This window comes from Brassica rapa, chromosome A01, assembly GCF_000309985.2.
Source record: "Brassica rapa cultivar Chiifu-401-42 chromosome A01, CAAS_Brap_v3.01, whole genome shotgun sequence".
In the NCBI taxonomy this organism is placed as follows: domain Eukaryota; kingdom Viridiplantae; phylum Streptophyta; class Magnoliopsida; order Brassicales; family Brassicaceae; genus Brassica; species Brassica rapa.
The window spans coordinates 6,227,793-6,241,832 of NC_024795.2; the positions used below are offsets into that span (position 1 = coordinate 6,227,793).

Below are 14,040 nucleotides of genomic sequence, written 5' to 3' on the forward strand. Positions count from 1 at the left end.
AATTTATATAGAAAAAATAAACTTCCGGTCCTTACTTTTTTAATAAACGTATCCGCCCGACCATTTCTACTCCCCAGAATATGACATAGGTTCATATCTTCAAAATTCTCATGTAATCTCTAAAATACCTTAATTTATATTCTATCGTGAATGCTGACTGATCCACCTTCATTCTCTAAATTAATGGATATTTAACCTGATTAGACTGATTAGATCAAATCGTGGGGGTTTAAAGAAAACTCAAAATCAAAGTGGGTTTTGCCGACGACTCTTCTAGAAAAAGAAAATTTTGGGGTTACTGAATTGGGGAATAAACGTAATAACTAAATACAGTTGAAAAACTCTACATTTTCTTAGAAATTTATGTAAAGAATATGCTTTGATCTATTCATTGGTTCTCTTTTTGTTTTCACGAATTTTTCACTTGGTTCTTGTTCCTCCCAGTCTATTCATCCTCGTCCACAATACATATGCTACACAATAGATAAGGGACTCCCAATCCTATCTTCATTTGTTACATTTGCATATCTGTTCACATATATTATTAATATTATATAATGAGGGAGTTCAAATGAATACCAGTTCTTGAGCTGACAAAAAAATTCACGTATATAATTAATATAATATTATATATGAGGAGGATAACATGAAAACCAGTGGACAAAATTTTCATTTACACAGAAATTTCATGTACTCCACAGTGAAAGAATATATACATATATTTTTTACATGAGTTGAATAGGACAATATTTTGTTGACAAACAAAAGAAAATGATGAAAATATTTCAAAATCTTGTCAGGCGATGAACTTTTCGTAATTTGAGTGTCAAGTTTCCATCCAGATTCAACTCATGTTTAATATTATAGATAAAATTTGATGTATGATTTTGCTAAGGTTTTACAAAAAAAAAAGGAATGATATTTTGATGAGGTGAGTGATGAAAACTTTAGCCACCACGCAAATAAATAAGCTAAAGTAAAGAAAGTGGTAGAGCCGACATGCGAGATCCTATGGGTTACATCAACATTATCATTGCGAACGGTTGGGCTTGTTTATCAATTTAGATTTCCGACTACTAGTTTTACTTCAACCACATTCATATATATAAATTTCACAATAACAATTATTGAAAAATGATTGCAAACAATCGATATTTATTATGGAGACTACAAGTCGAGTAGTTTCAAATATCAGTTAATAGCTGTGCTTGAGAAAAGAGGAAAGTACACTAAAGAGCAAAAACAGCACATTATTAAGTGAAGGCCCAGTTGAGAAGTCGCGAGAACGAACTCGGAGGACCCACTATTAACTCCGGAGTTGTCAACTGAAAATAATTTTAAGTGGTCCATTTTATAATTTGGTGAATGTTTAACAAGATTTGGCAATTAGAAAACTAGCTGATTAAACTCAGGAAACTTTTTAATTTGTTAAAGTTTTTATTTTCAATTGTCTACGTTATAAATAGAGAGCCGGTCCAAGCTATAATGAAACATGTACTTGGAATGCAGGTTTGTTAATTATATTATGGTCAAGTTGTCTAATCTGCTGTTACATCATTTGGCTTAATTTGTGTGATTATAAATATAGATTTCCTGGTGATCTTTTCTAATCCAACAATCTGCAACCTTTGTTTCTAACAATACTTTTGTTTCTATCAATATTTTCTTCTATCAAAAACAATTAAGTACACAGAACAATTCAATTTTACCAACATTTTACCTGTAAAATGGCAAAATATCTGGTTCTAAACTCATTAAATTTAGGGTCGGAATAAACACTAATTAACTAAGTTTGGAACCTAAAATCAAAATAATTATGATATAATCTTGTTGAATCAAGAAAGTATTTTAGTTAATGAAATGCATTTATATGTATAGTTTTTTTTGTTTTAGGTGATAAATCGCCTGCAGAAAATGGGGATGGAAAAATTGATGTTGAAATACTTTATGATGGTTCTTTGTCTTTGAAGATATAAAATAATAAAGAAAAATATCAGAAAAATGTATTGATAATCATACATAAGTTAAAAAAAAAATAGAGAAAGAAATAGTGTTTAGATCACATAATTGGGTCAGAAGAAGATGAATCCTATATTGGGATTTTAGTTGTTGGTTTTAAAAGTAGAAATAAAAAGAAGAGAATTTGAAAGTTTGGTGGTGGAGATCGGTTAGAGAACAGCCGATAAAAAAAAAACTTAATATTAAAAATGAAGTATGAAATTTCAGAATACAGGGCTATCCCACAAAAAAAAATAACTTTGTCAAAAAAAAGAAATTTCAGAAAATAGAAAAAAATGATGAGAGTGAAAGATGTTAAGGAGCATGGATCAAGAGTGGTATTTGAACTAGGAGAGTGAAAATATGTGAACCCTTATTTTATAGAAGGGATAATTGCATTCATAGAGTTTAACAGATCCGAATTCGCATACTGTGTCGTGTTTTCTTAAATCCGGCCAAGAAGTCGGGTCTGTCTAATGGATTTTAGTCAGTGTACTCAATGATTTTTCTTAGTTGTATATATTTGCTGCTTGACAAACTTATCTATTGCTTATGATCGGTAAACAGTAGATTGAACGCGGCAGAAGCTTGTTATACTCTTGTCCTTTTTAGTTCATTGAGTTATCAATTTTATGTATCACATGTTAAAAACAAATATTCACATGTTAACAAATAATTTGTAAAAGTTGACAGTTGATTGTATGAAATATAAGTTTACATAAGTACTTATATAAGCAAAAAAAAATATTTGAGTATTTAAAAAGTTTAATCCTTAATCCGGATGAGAAACAAACTGGCCAACGATGAAATCAAAAGAAAAAATAAAATTAAGAGGAGAGGTTTTTGTTTTATTTGTCACTCGAATATGACCTCTTACCAATACACAATAATTTTGTAAGTCAACTAAGAAAATTACATAATAGTGTTTGTGACGTAACTCTAGACGGTCATATTATACGTTCCATAAACAAATACTGTAGGATTAGGATTTAGGATAAACCAGAAAAACAAGTGAGGCAATCAATTATCCTGAAAATGATATGTGGACTAATCAGCAGAGTCCCTTCCTCAGCTTACTTAAATCATCACGTATCCACGTTTTTTACGATAAACAAATAGCGTCGGTAATCCCATAGCTGCGTCTCCTTTTGTCTCTGAATGGGGATAAAGCAACGAATTGTGCAAAACCTTTTACCAAAAAAAAAATTGTGCAAAACCCTTTTTTTACTTTAATCAAGGTAACCACAAACGGCAGCACATGAAAAAAAAAAAGATGGTATTTTTTTTTGGTAAAAAGGAATATGTTATTTACCCCCAAAACAAAGTAAAACACGGCTCGGTTTAAGACCTTCTAATCATAAAAATGAATCTCTTTTTTTGTCGGCTAATAAACAATGTTTCTTGAATATATTTGTTTTGGTGTAAAAAGTTAATTTACATGCTTAATAAACTGAATCAATTTATATGCTTGAATGAAAGAAAACAAGTGAAAGTATTCAATTACATGTCGCGGTTGAAGGCTTCTCACTTAGATAATTTTAATGCATTCCATTTTGTAGCAGAATATTTCCGATGATAATAACTAATGTACGGTTATATAACAATAGAAGTAGCTCTGTTTAAAAGTAAACGTGGATAAATACTATGTCAGTGGAAATAGATAACAAAGTCGTCGTGTCTCTTTCTCTTGGACCCCAAGCTTTTCCTGCTTCTGTAAGTTTCTCCCTATTAGTTTAGTAGGCTTACAGCTTCTAGATTAGTGCATATTAAAAATGTTTAATTTTCTTTTTGAATAACGATGTTCTAGAGTGGTAGTTCAAGAATAGCATTGTTTAAAAATCGTTGGGTCTTATCCAGTGAAGCTAAACGTATTGATTAACTGTTTAATAATTGATTATGCTAAAGAAATATTAAGAAAATAGAAAACAGTATATCATAGAAGGAAATGAGAGCATCGCGAAACAAAGGACGGTGTCCAGACAACCAAAAATTCAAACCTTCGAATATGAAACAACATCATGTTCTCTAAGACAGCCCCAACTTTACTTAATTTATTTTAACATTGCCAAATTTATTAATCTCTATTATCGTATCATGTTCACCACATGTCTACTAATATAGACATCATACCCATATTGTATTTCTAAAAAAAAGAAGGATTTCTCCCTTTAATCAATACTAAATTCGACATTTTATATGACAGTAAATACAATCTTAAAAGAAAAAGTTTACTTTGATCAGTATGTATCTAATTTCCAATAATTGCTATCCAAAATCACCATTTAGAGGTTGGAAAAGAATTTGCATATACTATAAACGTATATTTGTCTACTCACTAAAATATAAACTCATGGTTGATAAAAAAAACATTACCAACTCATGTTAAGTAATTAACATGGTCAATGGGCGGCAAAAAAAAATTTGTTTTCTTTTTTCAAATAAAAAAAAGTTTATTTTATTGTCAACATGGTATACTAAAAATCAAAATATGAACAAATTGCACTTGCATATAGGTGGACGGGTATATAAATGTAAGAATTGTGTCTCTCATCACAACACGTATTTTGATAACCTTCACTTCCCATAGTTCTCTCCAACTCTCGCTCTTCTTTATAGACCATTATTGGTTGATTGTCATGGATCCACCATTCAACGATATGTACAATACCCTCTTCTATAAACAGATCACAAACACAGAAAGCAATGTCCCCGAAGTGCCCTTTAGCTTCTCTGTCACGGCAGTCGTCGAAGAGGTGGAGCTTCCAGTTATTGACGTCAGTCTTCTGATGGATGGAGCCAAGAAGGAGAGGGAGAAGTGTAAGGAAGAGATTGCTAGAGCTTCGAGGGAATGGGGATTTTTCCAAGTGATAAACCATGGAATATCAATGGATGTGTTGGAGAAGATGAGACAAGAACAAATTAGGGTTTTTAGAGAACCCTTCGTCAAGAAAAGCACGTCTGATACGTTCTCCGCCGGGAGTTACCGGTGGGGAACGCCGTCAGCCACTTGTCTCCGGCAACTTTCTTGGTCGGAAGCATTTCATGTTCCCATGACAGATATTTCTGACAACAAGGACTTCACTTCCCTCAGGTACACGACTAGTGTTATTGATTAGACTTAGTGATTTACTTATTTGAAAAATTTAATTTATAAATTAAATCAAAATATATGTGGAGAATATTTCCCAATAACATGACGGAAATGAAATTCTACTTTTAGTCTTCTTTACTACCTTGAATTTTTGGTAACTTCTAATAACACAAGAAACTAGTTGTGTTTTTAGATTAATGTATTTATGCTGACATATAATGAAATGCTTAGTGTTTAACTATTAGTAACATACTTATTATACAGAGCAATGTTTATTAAATATTCAAAGATTAACATGGGAGACAAACGCGTTTTTTTAATTCAATATATGGCGGTCTTATAATAGTGTTGCATTAATATTTTATTTAATGTTATTTGTACATATAAATAAAAGAATATCCTAAAAATAAAGCTGCTGGACTATGTTTTCCCATTGTTTATTACTATTTCTGAATAAGTATAGTTTCTAGATAGCAAGTTGGCATGTGATATATATACGATGAACATTTAATTAATATTAACTAGGGTCGGCCCGGGCTACGCCCGGGATTTTTTGTTTAAATTTAAATGTTAATTGTATATTTAGTATGTTTATTTTATTTATAAATATTATAATCTATTATAAAAAATATAAGTAGCCAAACAATTATAAAATCAATTCAAATTATTCTTTGTTCAATTACGCATTTTAGTATTTTTAATATTTATTTTTTTGTTATGAGAAATTATATATAAGGTGATGAGTAGAATAAACAAAAATTATTATTATTTAGTTATGGTGTTTAATTGATTATGTCGAATAATGTGATACTGTGTCGTTTAGGAGTGATAGAGATGTAAAGCGTTTGCTGATTTGATGTTATACCTATTAGAGTGTGTGTTGTTTCTGTGTTGACTCTTGTGAATGTGTGTTGTTTTAATGACTTTAACTAAACGTGTTTGTCATCTTACATAGGATCCACATAAAACCTAAATTTCTTTACACAAACATTTTTTTTCACGCCGTAAACTAATTCTCTCAACTAAACTCATCTCTTTCAAACGCCAAAGCAACCCTTTGACTCTCTGCAAATCAGAAACCGTAAACTCATCCCTATCAAATCTTGACTCTGCGTAAATCGAAAGCAAGTATTCTTTTTTTTTTCTTTTGGCTTTTTGAACTTTTTTGCGGATAACCCGCTAGACCCGCTTGTTTGATGCGGAGCGGGTGTGGTTATCGAAATCCGGTCATGCGGGTCTTGCGGGTATAATTTTCAAGTGAAAAAATGAGTTTAACCTGCGGCGGGGCGGTTGAGCGGGGCGGATCCGACCCGCTTCCCAGGCATAATCATGGGTCTAGAGGAAGCAGCAGGATTGAACAGTTACCAACGGCGTTAGGATGCGTCTCCGTTCTTCACTGCTGTCGTATTAGGGTTAGCAAAACTCAGACTTATCCGGCCAGTTACGCTTTCTTTATCACAGCCCAATAACATGTAAAATAACGAAGCCCAATAAGATGATGTTAATGAAACTCTGCGTTTCTTCTCTCTGGACACGTGGCGTCACTACAAACCTCGACTTTCTGACCTGGCGCTGACGTGGATGCACAGGAGTGAAGCAAACATATTTTTATATATATAGATACTTTCAAGCAAAAATGAATAAAATAAATATTATCTCCTAACTATATATTCATACATTTAAATATAAACAAGATAAGTTTATATTCTACTATGTACCTAGAAACCAAGTTCGTGTTGTTGATCAATTAGCCAAAAGAGACAGGATTACAAATCAAAATTATGTAATATCCTGGATGAACTGCTAAGCCATTGTTATTCATGCTTAGGCTTTAATGAAATGAAACTGTTGACAAAAAAAAAAAATCTAAACATGGTTACTTAATTAGCTTTAGCTTGTTCTAGTTTTGATTTTAATTTTGTTTTATTTTTATCAGTTATCGTAACTAAAATTTACAAACAAATCTAATTAATGTTCGTTTTCATTCTTTGGCTCGTATTCCGAAGATTTTCGTCAACTTCAAAATCTTTTACATGCTAGCATTGTTCATTTCTAAAATTTTGACTTCATCAAATCCATTTTTCACCAGCTGCACCACATAATGATTTTGTGGACATCAGCCCTTTTTCATATGCAAAAAAAAGAAGAATTATATGTATGACTAATTGCTGTCATGTTTTATTAAATAAGAACTTAGATGTCGACCAACTGATTTTGGTCGGTTATGTCGAGAGAAATCATAGAAAAATCTTAAATCAACTCGTGGTTCGAAAAAAAAACGACTATCGACCAACTGATTAAATGACAGATCGTCGAAAAATCTTTAACCATCATCCAAAATACGTTTATATCTAAAGTTCTTGAAAAACATGTTCTCATAACTGAAATAAAACTATTGATAGTATATATTATGAATCTACAACCTTTACATCGTGTTTCAATATCAATTATAAATTGTTTATATTTTAAAACCACAAAAATCAACTACTTTTACATTTTTAATTGAGAAAACGCATTTTACATTAAGCATATCGTGTCTTAAAGGTTATAACATTTTCCCATGTAGGTCAAATCTTCATTTTCCGGTCAATGTTGATTAATTAATATATTTATCTTATGACAAAAGAATTATATTTACAAACCTGCTCAGAAATTCTAGCTAAGAACTTGTTGACATAAAAACCCATCTAAAAACGAAGTACGCTGCTTGAAACACCTAGCACACTTGATAATAATGTAAGTTATAGTACTATGAAAAGGAGGAGTCACGAGAAAACTGTATTTTTAGCGGGATAATGGAGCAGAAGTACTCGAACATACTAGGCCATATATAATCTTGTGATCAGTATGTATGAGTGTGTGCGCTGGAATCTGTACACATTCTTACATGTACTTGTATTTGCATGCATGTGGTTGTCTTACACATTTTATGCAGTTTCAGCTTATGTGTTTGTGAATGTGTACATGTGTGACCACATCCGCTTGCCACCACCTTTCATAGCTGGCGTCTCTTGCTAAGGTCACTATTAGTTTACAGTTTAACAGTTATATACGTTTTAAAACTTGATTATGGACTATATGGATTGACCAGATTATGGTCTTTCACCAAATACTTTCTCCACCGAACGAATCCAACCGGATAAGTGAATAGTTATCATCGTTCTAATGATCAACGATGCAAATACAATGTATCCAAAAAGAGAAATAATATAGAAGACCCAAAACTGGGAAATTGGTCCCATGTTCCTAATAGGTAGGAGATATATCTATCATAGAGAACCGGTGGGTTGGACACTTACACGTACCTCTCTTCGTAACCTGATTAAACCATTTTTTTTTCTTTTTTTTTCTTCTCGTCTTGCTTAAGTCTTTCCCCTGTCTTGGGACCTTTGTTCTTTTTTTTTTTTGATCAAACCAACTTGTATTAAATTCAGAAGAGTTTAAGCTCCATTAAAGGAGAGTACAACAAAGCTACAAAGAGCCCAATGGAATACGAAACAGATAAACCTAAGATAGAATGAAAATACAAATCACAACAAGTAAACATTAGAAATCGCATCACAACGGTTTCATGAGTTTCTTGAACGATTGCATCTCGGGTAACTCTGAGAGTCACAACCACTGCACTAAAGGCAGGGAAGAGCGTTAGCCGGGAGGAGAATCCTTGCAATACCAGCCACACATGTTCATCCAATTCACTCCATACATGAGGAAATATTGGGAAAAGAGACTGCTCCAAACAGGAGCCAAGCGGATAATCAATACCCGCCATAACCATATTCACCAAGCAACAAATCACAATGATTGTCTCTTTCAACTGCCACCAAGAAGAGAAACACACAGACACTGCACCACAAACCAGGTTGAATACAATAATAGGACTGCATACTGCAGTAGAGAGTTGCATCAACGCAACATAAAAACCACTAAGAGGCACATAGATATAACCAAAGGACACTGAGTCCATCAGTACACTACCAAATAAAGCCAAAAACCACAACTCCAGAGTCACCCACATATCTAGCATTGCATCCTTTTCAAAAGAATAGGAGTAAACAGAGAGTAAGGAGCTAAGGTAGACCTGGACGTCTATAAGCGGATGGATAAAATGAAAGCTGGAATAAGAGCCGGGAGAAGACCCATTCCCGAGCTCACAAACATTTGGTAAATCATTAAACACAATCACAAACTATTCCCTTGTTCATTATAACTAACATGCATGTCTCACAAACTTCCTGGCATTTCAGTACATTTCAGTAAATCATTTATTTCATGTAAGTTCGTTACATGCAAAGTTTCAAAAAAAAGTTTGTTACATGCATGTACTTGCAATACCATATGCGCCAAGGTTTGAGATAACAGCTGACAATTACCAATTGTAGTTCTATCTAAAAGTGATTATTGATTGTGTTTAATGATTTACCAAATGTTTCTGTTGTGTTTTCAAGGTATTCCCATAAAATTTGGACGATGAAAAAAAGAAAGAAATGCTTGTCTTTTGCGTAAAGATGTGACACAAATGAAAATAATCTTGAGTATTTTATCAAATCATTTAACAAATTTCTAGCAAATCAGATAATTCCCGTATAACAGTGATTTATATTATGCTACCATTATATCATTAAATATTATTTATATTTTGTCCCAAAACTTTGATTTAATGATTTTTAATTTTTTTTTTTCAGAATTGTGATTTTAATTGTTTTATTTAAACTACTATAAAAGAAACCAACAGTTCACGGTTTTCAAAATTCCATTTCAAACTATTCATTAAAACAAAGTCACCTTAGTTATAATATAGATTAGGTAATAATGTTTTACTTCTCGTATCACAGCTCAGCAATGGAAAGATTTGCTTCGGAATCGGAGGCTCTAGCACATACGTTGGCAGAGGTTCTTGCAGAAAAGTTAGAACGAAAATCAAATTTCTTCAAAGAAAACTGCGTGAGAAACACATGTTATGTGAGGATGAACCGTTATCCACCATGTCCGAAACCATCTGAGGTGTACGGTTTAATGCCACACACGGACAGTGATTTCCTCACAATCTTGTACCAAGACCAAGTCGGTGGACTTCAACTCATCAAAGACAATAGATGGGTCGCCGTTAAACCCAACCCTCGTGCTCTCATTATTAACATTGGCGACTTATTTCAGGTAATTAAATTAAACTCTTAAAGAGTTTTAAATCAAGTTCAGTTAGCGTTTTCTAGATCTTATGGTTTGGTTGGATTATTTGTATCCATCAGTAAACTAAAGCATTATATTTTAAAAATGTGTTTAGATTAGTTTTTTTTTATTCTTTAAGAACTCTATATGTGGTTTTGCTAGGCATGGAGCAATGGCATGTACAAAAGTGTGGAACATCGTGTGATGACGAATCCAACGGTGGAAAGATTCTCAACGGCGTATTTTCTATGTCCATCATACGACGCTGTTATAGAATGTTCCGGTGATTGTCCTTCTTATAGAAATTTCAGCTTCAGAGAATTCAGACAACAAGTTCAAGATGATGTTAAGAAGCTTGGTTATAAAGTGGGCCTCCCTAGGTTCAGTAATCATCTATACTAATTTATATACCAGTTTTTAATTTGTTTTTAGGTTTTATAATTTATTTAATTCTATTGTTTTTATTTGTTCCATATATATTTTCCGCTGATTTTTCTGATAAATATTGTATTCTAAATACTTTCTCTGTTTTATTAAATGTGGCTTAAGGTTTTACATCCGAATTAAGAAAAGAATTAAATTTTGTAATTTATCCCTATCTAATACATTATTTTGTTTGATTTTTGTTAATTAATGAACTAAAAATCAATACAATACTAAAAGCTGAATATCTTCAATGGAGAGGCCCTCCACGTCAACAAATAAAATCGACTAATAGGATCACTGGTTTTCGCCATGTCACCGATGGGATTGGATATTTTGGGCTTCGATTTTTAAATTTTTTTGGTTCAGTTTTCAGGCCCAGTTAGTCCACCCTCTGGAAACCGTAACAAGCTTTCTCTCCCACGATGCCTTCTCTGTTTCTTCTCTTCGTTCTTGGACTATTCATCTTCTCAACGGAAAGTCGATCAATCGACTCCACTCTATCTATGTGCAATGAATCCATCATTTATGGGTTCTTTTCATATCTCTCCCTCTGATTTTCTTTATATCTCTATCTTGCTCAAGATAGTCTACACTATCACAATCGAAATTTGCGATGAATTCTAACCGCAATTCCACTGTTTCTGGCGTTTTATCTCGAAGCAATCAAACGGAACTGACGGAGCCTCCTCCGCTGAGCCGATCTAACGTACCGGCCAATCCGGTGTCTCTTCCGCCGTACCGATCAAACATTATCATCCTCTTCGATGCCATGCCTGTTTTTTTGGTTATCTTCATCTCTCAATCGGTTCAGTCTCCTCTGAGAAACATAAATAGCCCTTTTGGTTTCCATGGAGCAGTGAATCGTGAATCTACTGCTAACTCTACATCTCCCCCATCTTAATCGATTGTCTAGCTCTGCCTCATATGTCTCTTCTGTCTAAATTTGTAGAAGAAACTGTGTAGATGAAGTAAAGAAGAAATTTCCAGGTTATCCAAGAGGCTTATACTCTCTTTTTCTTCATCTTTGTCTTCTAAATTATTTTATCACGGAAACAAATGGGAGTTTATTATTGGATACAGAGGATCTTCTGTTATTTCCTTGATCTGTGTACTTTTTTTATTATAAAAGTATTGTTTATGTGTCTGATTAAGGTTTTCTTTTTCTATTTGTTGTGGGAACATAGTTTCTTCTGACTCCAACAAGAGGTTCGTGTATGATGTTGGAGCTTATAATAGTGATGATGATAAAGCTGACCAAAACGTAAATTCTTCTTTTTTTTTTTTTGCTAAAAGATAGTACAATGTTTCTTGACATGTCTTCTTTATGAACTATGTGGTGATGAATCATTTTTGGTTTACAGGGAATGGGAGATTTCTTGAACGAGATGGCGGCCATGATGAATCTCTGTATAGTGTAAGACTCTGCATTAGTTTTTCCCTTTGGTTTATTATTAGACATGACTGATTGTTTGATATTTGAGATGTTGATTTTGGCATGAGAATAATTCAGGGGACAGTTTTGAACAGGTACAAGATCTGTTTAATGAGACGTTTAAAGGAGACACCGCAGCATTCCCATCCTCATCATCAACATCTTGGCTCGTGTCTCCATCTGTTTGTTATGTAATCTAAGGAAGCCGACGGCGGTGGTTCTCTTGAAGAGGGTGACGACTGAAGTAAAGACGTTAATGGGGGCAGTTCTCATAAGGAGGTTGGTGATACCCATTCCACAACTCGCAAGAAAGAAGTCCCGAGTTTAAAGGTTGTTCAGTTTAGTTTTCTCTTTTGACTCTTGTGTGAATGAATCTTACGGGGTTATATATCCACTTATTTATTTTCTCCACATACTTCACAGGTTGGCACGCTTATTGGTAAAGGTGGGGAGATAGTAAGGAATCTTCAGCTCAGTTCTGGTGTCAAAATCTAAATTTGGAGGGATGCAGAGGCTGATCTAAATTCAGCACTAAGACCGGTGGAGATAATTGGGAATCTTGCTTCTATTGAGAAAGCAGAGAAGCTTATCAATGAAGTTATAGCTCAGGTTATAAATTATCTTTGTTTCTATTTAATTGACAACTTTTGTTTTTACTGTCTGACGTAACATTTTTTTTCCTGCTGCAATCTTAGTCTGAAGGAGAAGGTATACCTGCCCTTTTTGTAAGAGGGGCTCCAGAACAAATATGGATCAAAGTTCGAAATGATGGTATTCGGGAGACTATCAAGAACATGCATACAAAGTCGAGAGCACGGATTCAGGTGGTCCTTTCTATTTATGATCTCAAGTAGTCTAGCATCTTGGTTTAGATTTATATTGTGTTGTTTAGGTTAGTTTCTGCCTGGAAACTTACTACTTGATAGTTGATCAGTTCATTGTTGGGATTTGTTTTTATGATTTGTTGAAACTGTCTACTTATTGTTTCCACGACGTGGACGTAACTGTGTACTTATTTTGTGGTATGAGACTTCATCAACCTTTAGGGGCCTCTTGAAATCAGGGGATAAAATTCACTCTGTGATGTTGGTGACCACAGTTAATCCTAAACTGTTTGGAGATAGATCTAACTAACTGTGGTTCTGCGGAAGAATTTGAGAATGATTCTTCTATCCTTTGTTCTCTTTCATTCCTATGCCAAGTTGGTTCTTATTTTTTGGTAACTGACGTTGTTGATTGTCTTTGTGGTGGTTACAGACAGGCTATGCCGATGGTTGATGGGGCTGCAGAAGTGATTTTAAAACTGTTTTTGTGTTATCAGTTAATTTCAAATTGTAATAATGTATTTTTTTGAAGTTAAAAAAAAATAAAGTTCTTTCTTTATTACACTAGCAATATATATACACGAATAAATATAATATAACAACATAAACTTGCTTTCTCCGATTCATATGAAAACTTTTCAAGTTATCAACCAAAGCAAATTAACTAAATCAATCAAATTGTTAGAATACAACAAATTAATATATAATTTTATTTTAAATTAAATTATTTTAAAAATGTATTTTCATTAAAAATAAAATAATAAATAAGTAAAACTGATTTGATGGTAATTTTTATGACATATATATATATATATATTCTGTAAAAAAAATAGAAGATTAATATGGAAAAAAAATCTTAAATACAAAAAACTCTAAAAATTAACAAAAAAAAACTATGATATCACTTGAAAGCTTCTTAGACAATATTAATAAAATATTTAAGCGATAATTAGACATTTGAATTTTTTTTTGTCATCCAAAAGTTTATTATTAATTAGAATCAGTTATTTGAAGATGTTTAAGAAATGATGGACAAAAAAGATAGGATGAACATAAATGATATATGAACTATGAGTAGTACTTTATAAAGTTGAATTAGA

At 32.9% G+C, this 14,040-nt stretch overlaps 1 protein-coding gene and 1 long non-coding RNA gene across 2 annotated transcripts; one reads left to right on the forward strand and one right to left on the reverse strand.

Moving 5' to 3' along the window:
• The first annotated feature begins 4,136 nt into the window (after positions 1-4,136).
• On the forward strand, positions 4,137-13,759 carry LOC103858857 (gibberellin 2-beta-dioxygenase 8). The gene is made up of 3 exons (XM_009136291.3): positions 4,137-5,089; positions 9,925-10,246; positions 10,421-13,759. The coding sequence occupies exons 1-3, from the start codon at positions 4,635-4,637 to the stop codon at positions 10,658-10,660; spliced, it is 1,017 nt and encodes a 338-aa protein (XP_009134539.1). The 5' UTR covers positions 4,137-4,634; the 3' UTR covers positions 10,661-13,759.
• Positions 7,940-9,253, reverse strand: LOC103858850. Its single transcript, XR_631181.3, has 2 exons — positions 9,171-9,253; positions 7,940-8,935 (listed from the first exon to the last, which is right to left on the reverse strand). It is a non-coding gene; the product is annotated as an uncharacterized LOC103858850 (long non-coding RNA).
• Positions 13,760-14,040: the final 281 nt, after the last annotated feature.

What these genes read in the sequence shown, in the direction of transcription:
- LOC103858857 (XM_009136291.3), top strand. Translation starts at nt 4,635, where the DNA reads ATGGATCCACCATTCAACGATATGTACAATACCCTCTTCTATAAACAG. An exon ending in AAGGACTTCACTTCCCTCAG is followed by an intron (nt 5,090 to 9,924) that starts GTACACGACTAG and finishes CTCGTATCACAG; the next exon opens with CTCAGCAATGGAAAGATTTG. An exon ending in ACATTGGCGACTTATTTCAG is followed by an intron (nt 10,247 to 10,420) that starts GTAATTAAATTA and finishes TGGTTTTGCTAG; the next exon opens with GCATGGAGCAATGGCATGTA.